This window comes from Trachurus trachurus (assembly GCF_905171665.1).
Source record: "Trachurus trachurus genome assembly, chromosome: 18".
Taxonomy (NCBI): domain Eukaryota; kingdom Metazoa; phylum Chordata; class Actinopteri; order Carangiformes; family Carangidae; genus Trachurus; species Trachurus trachurus.
Genome location: NC_139909.1, coordinates 9,713,043 through 9,720,176, shown reverse-complemented (window position 1 = coordinate 9,720,176; position 7,134 = coordinate 9,713,043). Strand labels below are relative to the sequence as shown.

At 40.0% G+C, this 7,134-nt stretch overlaps 1 protein-coding gene across 1 annotated transcript; it reads right to left on the bottom strand.

Moving 5' to 3' along the window:
- Nucleotides 1-5,638: 5,638 nt before the first annotated feature.
- LOC311002196 (P2Y purinoceptor 3) lies at nt 5,639-7,072 on the bottom strand (the record flags this gene model as incomplete). Its single annotated transcript, XM_083993466.1, has 1 exon — nt 5,639-7,072. One exon carries the CDS (start codon nt 7,070-7,072, stop codon nt 5,639-5,641), a length of 1,434 nt encoding a protein of 477 aa, XP_083849592.1.
- Between the last annotated feature and the right edge of the window lie 62 nt (nt 7,073-7,134).

Sequence of the window (7,134 nt, the reverse complement as noted above, 5' to 3'; positions counted from 1 at the left end):
GATTGGCCTCACTGTGAGTCTGTGGGTTTGAAGGATTTTAGGGACTTAAACATTCGAAGCCATCACCTCTGCCTCACACCAGCTGTGTAACTTGTGCTGTACTGGTGTAATAATCTATTGTAAAAAAAAAAAAAAAAAAACACACACCACCGAAACGAGTGCATGTGTCATTAGAGAGCAGTAATTACTGGTGAAAGATAATCGATGATGTGACGTGAGCCGGCCTTGAAAAACAAACCGAGTAGCTTTTATCTGCACCGAATGTTCTTTATTTATCTATCGATCCGAGGCCGAGATGTTTCTCTCTTTTTTTTTTTTTTATATTATTATTTTTTATATTTGTACAGTTCAGTTGGTGCAGCTTTCACACTTCACACCAGCAGCTAACAACTGGTAGTGAATATTTAGTGAACAGCCTCAGACACTCGTCCTCAGGCCTCCGAGCTTCCTGTTTAACACATAAAGCCCACAGTAACACTACACATGAGTAGGTTAGTCATTATTTATACGTTATCGTGTCATTAGGGTTCGTTTCTATAGATTATAGTTAAAGGATATTGTGCTATTATCATTTCTTCATTTGTTTTAATTTTTTCTTTCTGACATAAAACCACCAGCTGCCAATGCAGATGATTATTAGCTGTTATGTTTAGGGCTAATATAAATTATCATTGATATTTAAGGTTAACTGTTGTTACATTTTCGGCTAACACACACATGATTACAACTGTTATATCTGAGGTTCATTTACATGATTATAGCTTATATTCAAGGCAAATACACATTACCATAGCTCTTATATCTGAGGTTAACACACATGATTGTAACTGTTATAAGGCTAATCTACATTTTTACAGCTATTACATTCAAGGTTAATACACATGATTATAACTGTTCTATTCAATACTGATCTACACTATTAAAGCTATTGTATTCAAGGTTAATATACATGATTAGAACAGTTATATTCAAGGATAATGTACATTATCATAGCTATTATAATTGTAGCTAATATATAAGATTACAACCACTACATCCATGGCTAATATAACATGATATCTAACTGTTTTATTTAAGGCTAATCTACGTGATTATAACAGATATATTCAAGGCTAGTGTACATTATCATAGCTATTATAATTATAGCTAATATATAGGATTACAACTACATAATGATTAACATAACATGATATCTAAAGGTTGTTCTACATGTTATATTCAAGGTTTATAGCTATTATATCTAAGCCTGATGCATATAGGCTAATTAGAGATGGTACATCTAAACCTAATAGGAACAATTATAACTGTTATATTTTCAGCAAATACACATGTTTACAGCTGTTATATTTAAGGCTAAAGTGGTCATTTATGAAAGGACTCTTTTGACTTTCTTTCTTTTCTTTTCTTTCTTTTTTTTTGGAAACTGATCGGATCAATAATCAATCTAATTGATAGATCTGTGGTGGCAGCAGACTCGGCAGGTTTTTGGTGGTTTTCCTGCTGCTGGTGCTGGTTGCTGGTGCTGGTGGACTCGGCAGCAGAACCTGAACGATCCGGTTCAGTCAGACCCGAAGGGAAGGCTGGAAAAAGACGCTGGATCTCTTTTCCCCCCCTTTTTTTTTAACGGTGAATTTTTGTCTTTCTTTCTTTCTTTCTTTCTCCCCCCTGATCGTATTGACTGAGCCCTGACTGAGCTGGATGAGGTCGGGGTGGGCCGGGGTCTGTGGGGAGGGGGCTGTGTCTGGGGGGAGTGTCCGCTGCTTTAACTTAACTCAGTATCTGTTCGAAGCCCCCTTTGTACAGAAATATAAAAACAATAGGTGAAATGTTAAGGTTAGTTAGTCTGTAGCTATAGTGAAGCGACTTTTTTTTTTTTTTTTTTTTTTTGTAAAGCAGGGCCTGACTGTGTCCATACGTGTTTCTTTTCTTACCCGGAGCAGCAGCAGTCAGCAGCAGCAGCAGCAGCAGCACCGAGACCCGGTCTGAGTCTCTTGCCTTTTGTCTCCCAAGTCTCTTCTCGGTCACAGCCTCACATCAGTAACTAAACTTCACTTCACCACAACACTTCACTTGTAAACACGACTTCAGCCCCGTTAAAACTCCATGACAACGGCCGAAAAATATCGAATTAACGTCATTAACGGTCAAGTAACGGACACACAGTTTGAAAAAAAAAAAAAAAAGAATTAAAAAAAAACATATAAAATATTTAAACACCGAGTTTCTTACCCTCCGGAGATTAAAAAAGGTCCAGAAGACACACGGTGCTGAGATAATCCAGGTTTTTTACAGTAATTATGAAGAAGAGAAATTAATTGGTGTGTAAAATGTATTTGAAGCCGGACTCTCAGTCTGTGTCAGTGGAGGATTTGAAAGTGGCGCCAACCGCTCTGCTCCTCGGCTCCACACACACACACCGTCACACACACAAAAAATAAATAGAAATTCAAACGCGCACTTGGCAATATTTCACGCGTACCAAAATGTGCCTGTCGATCAGCACGATCGATCCCCGCCGTCGGATTTCAATAATATGGCTCCTGTGATTTTTATTTATTTTTTATGTTAAATTAAAATAACCGTCAGAGGGGCTTTTCTGGGCCGCGGTGCAGGTCGGGAAATTGCGCGAGGCGGTTGTGTTTTGAATTTTTCTAACCGACCGACCGACCGGCGGCCAGACAGGCAGACAGAGAGAGAGAGAGAGAGAAGGAGAAGAAGGAGGAGGAGGAGGGGGAAGTGTGTGTGTATGTGTGTGTATATGTGTCTGTGTACGTGTATGTTCGTTGGTATGTGTTTATGTGTGTGTTTAAAAGTAAAACTGATAAGAAATCGCAACAGATAACTGCGAAACTGTTAAAAAAGAACTGTCCTAACTACGGTAACTATGGTAACAATACTCTATAGTAACTGGTAACTGTGGTAACTACCGCACAGTGACAGCTGACAGTCGTTTATGTAGATAAGAGTTTTTGACTGACAGACTGACTTCCTGTTTATGTATTTGATACAACAAACCAACATGTGTTATTTTTAGTACAATGGTACATTAAAGGAGATTATAAATGTAAATGTAGCCTCTTTTGTAGGACATTATATAATGTTATATTAATTTTATTAATCAAATATTAACTCAGAGTGTTACTGCTCTGATTATACCAGACGCTAACTGAATACATTTGCAGAAAGTGTTAATAGTATGGTTTTAACTACACAATACACAACAATTTCTCAGTGTACAGTGTTTTTAATGCAATGTTTTATTGGTGACTTTTTTTTCTTTCCTTCTTTTTAATATATATTGAAGACTATTGGGAGAAGGCACCTCCAATACATTCACCAGCAGAGGGAGCCAGAAACACAAGTGCAAAGTGAATGCTGGTTAACGGCAGATTTATTATACAGGTCCAGGTTATAGAGAGCCTAAGCGGAAGCAGGAAGTAGCGGCGCCATGGGACCTCAACTCGGAAAAACTCGCCATTCAAATGAATGAGACTGAACATTTTATTTCGTGATCCGTTTGAATTGTGCCATGAGAAAAAAATATGTCCTCTACCTGTTTAAAAGGTCACGTTTCATGCCGAGAAATCATCCGTTTATCATAAAACGACAACAGAAGAATGTATTTTGTGTAAAGACCGCTCTACGGACTACAGATCTGTGTCCCACAGAAAATACGTCACCAACTGACACGGGAAAGGGCGGCAGTTGGTATGTGACGTCACCTACGCGACTGTAGTCTTTCTGCTTACAGATTCTTCTGAATTTTATTCTACAATAGCTTTACAACAAACGGCTGATTTCTCGGGATGAAACGTGATGTTTTAAACAGGTAGAGGACATATTTTTTTCTCATGGCACAATTCAAACGGATCACGAAATAAAATTTTCAGTCTCATTCATTTGAATGGCGAGTTTTTCCGAGTTGAGGTCCCATGGTGACCGTTACTTCCTGCTTCCGCTTAGGCTCTCTATAAGTGCAGGGTGTTTCTGTTTCTAATTCTGCCTCAGTTGAATCCTGTTCAACCTCCATGTTGACAATGAACTGCTGTGAAAACATTATTTCAAACCATCGACACATTTTACACTGCATTTTATAACATTCAGAATTCATCCTACATATCATATAGGCTAGGCTTCAGGATTTAACAGTGTGCAGAGAAAAATAAATATTTATATATATAAAAAAAGACTAGAAAACAGCTGATCCACTATTTTTTTTCCTTTTCCCAACAATCAACTGGTAATATTTCACTTATCCAACACTTCTGTGTAAGTCAAATCATCATTTGAGTGCATTATCACACTTAAGGTGAATCATATTTACAACAAATTATATCTACTATCATTGTATAGCCTAGCATTAGCCTATTGAGACACAGCAAGTGAAACAAAAATAACATCAACTTGTGACAATGTAAAGTATAAAATGATAAAACATCGAAGATTAACAATCATAAAATGTAGAATACAGGTTACAGGCGTGGTAAACCAGTGAAATATGCTGCAGTGTGTTCTCCATAAAATTTAGTCTGAAAGGTCAGGGTCACTGGGAGAGGCTGAAAAGTCATGCAGAGAATGAAGACTATTTACAGGTGCATATATGGTGTAATGGGATCTAAGAGGGAAAGTATTTCTATATCTGCAGTCTAGGTAGTAGAGATGGATTGAGATTGAGGCTAGGTTTTTTTCACAGATGACCTGGGCTGAATGAGAAAAACACTTAATTAGAATAAATGAAGAGATTAATCAAAATTCAGTTAATTTTATCATCATTGTAGAGTTTATAAGGGTTTGAAGTTGTTCTGAATGGCTACATATAAAGGCAGTGTGATAACCTTACCTTCTTCAATGGGCTATGGCAAGTTGCACAAATCTTACAATTGAAGGGATTCATTTTGCAGCTGTACACCCACATTAACTGAAGCAATATGAAAATGATAACCAGAATAGAACTTCAAACCAGGTCAGAAAGTGACAAAAAACTATCAAAAGTATTTTTCCAAGAGTCATTAATTACAGTTTTGAAGTAACATACCCAACACTGATTGTCAGATTGTCTACCAGACTCTGAAACTCTGTCCAAACACAACAGTATCAGCCTGCCATCATCAATGGGGCGAGGCATGATGAGCTGCACAAACAGGAGTAATGGCACTGACATGAACCAATGCACTCACCTTAAAATAGTGACTGCCAAGGTGTACAAAAGTGTGAGAGAATTCAGGGGCAGGGCTTTTCAGTCTTTTTATCCTTCACAGGATTACTGATAGTGTTCTCACAAGCCCATCTGAACATTCATTGTGTTTTACCCTGTTTTTTTATTTTTATGTCATAGTCATATGAGCAATTCCTTTCTTTGGTTCTGGTCGGATGAAGTTATGAATCTTGTTATATGGTATATCACACCTAAATATAACACCATGTACATCACAATAAAAGACCCACCAGCATGAGGTGTTGCATTTGCATTTATGTCGCATTTACTTTCGAGGCAGCAACAAAATATTAGCAATAAAGGATTGTTTTTAATCGCTGCTTTAGCTACAGTGCTCATATGTAATATTACAATTTTTTTTTCAGAGTAGAAGAAAATCTACAGTGCATCTAGAGACCATTCTTTCACTTCTCATGAAAACACTCATTCAACTATATACCTGACTTTTGCTCTGTTTATGTATGACGGACTGTTGTGATATGCTTTATTCTCATTGTTAATCCCGTCATCCATCCCTCCATCCTCTGGATCGTCTCCTTTTCCCATCATCCTCAGGGGCCACAGAAGCCCGCCGTGTTGTCGGGTGTTGCTGTTCACTACGTGGCAGCAGTGAGCTCCACCCTTGTCTTTGGTTAGGAAGTAAAGGAGCGCGTTAAGCCACGCGTTGAATGACGCCAAAGGCCTTGTAATCTTATAGCACATGGAGACCATGGTCATGGTGTGACATGGGACTCTGTTAGTCACCTTCAGCAGGAGGAAGATGGTTCTGGTAACATGAAAGGGGAAGAAACACAGAGCAAAGAGGAGGGTGATGGTGATAATGGTCCTGATGGATTTACGTCTGCGATTAGCATACGGGGAGTGGGCTCCAAGAAAAATGGACATCCCTTCATCTCTTCTCATTGGCCTTGACAGTCCGTTGCTTCCTCTTCTTTCTCTCCCAACTATCATAGGGCTTGTCCTTGTTCTGTCCACTCCTTCATGTCCTACGTCTCTAGGACCTCTGTGGGATGAGGGTCTTGAATGCAGAGTCCTAAATATGGTCAGAACAACATGAGAATAACACCAGGCTATAATGGAAAAGGGCAGAAAAAAGCCCAGCAGGTGGAGTATGATGCCATAGGGCACGTAATCAGGGAACTCCTTATCGATGGCATCGTCCCAACAGTTCTGGTACTCCTCAGTGGCTCCTCCCAAGTGTAAGCCATGGCTTACATTACCATTTATCAATGATATCTCATGGATCGGGTCACCAGTACTGCTTGCATTGGTGCCTCCCCCTGCTGATCTTGTCACATGACCAGTCTGAGCAAACCGGAAGATAGGGCAGGTCAGAGCAAAAACCACAATCCAAACCAGGACACAGGTGCACTTGACTGCCTTCTTGGTCTCCAGTGTGATCACTTTCATGGGGTGGCAGATACCGAGGTACCTATGGACAGAGATGCAAGTGAGGAAGAAGATGGAACAGTAGAGGTTAAAGTAGAAGAGGAAACGGACCAGGCGACACATGAAGTCCCCAAAGATCCAACGGTCACGCATGATGTAACTGGCCACGAGGAATGGCAGCGACAAGCCGTACATGAAGTCTGTGGAGGCCAGGTTGACCATGTAGATCAGAGATGCGTTCCATCGTTTGGTCTGCCGGAAGGATCGGAAGAGGACGACGGAGTTAAGGAGGATGCTGAAGATGAAGGTGAAGGAGTAACAGATGGGGAGGAAGATGTACTTGTAGGACTCGTCTATGCTGCAAGACGGAGGTGTGGTGGAAGGAGAAAAGGACAGCGAGGAGGAATTAAGGACCTCATGATGGACTGGGACACTGATATTGGGAGGAACCCCGTCTCTGGAGGACATCGTGAGGACTGGAGTGGTTTTCAGGCTGAGGTTTGTACGTCTGGGGTTCTGTCAAGCTTCCT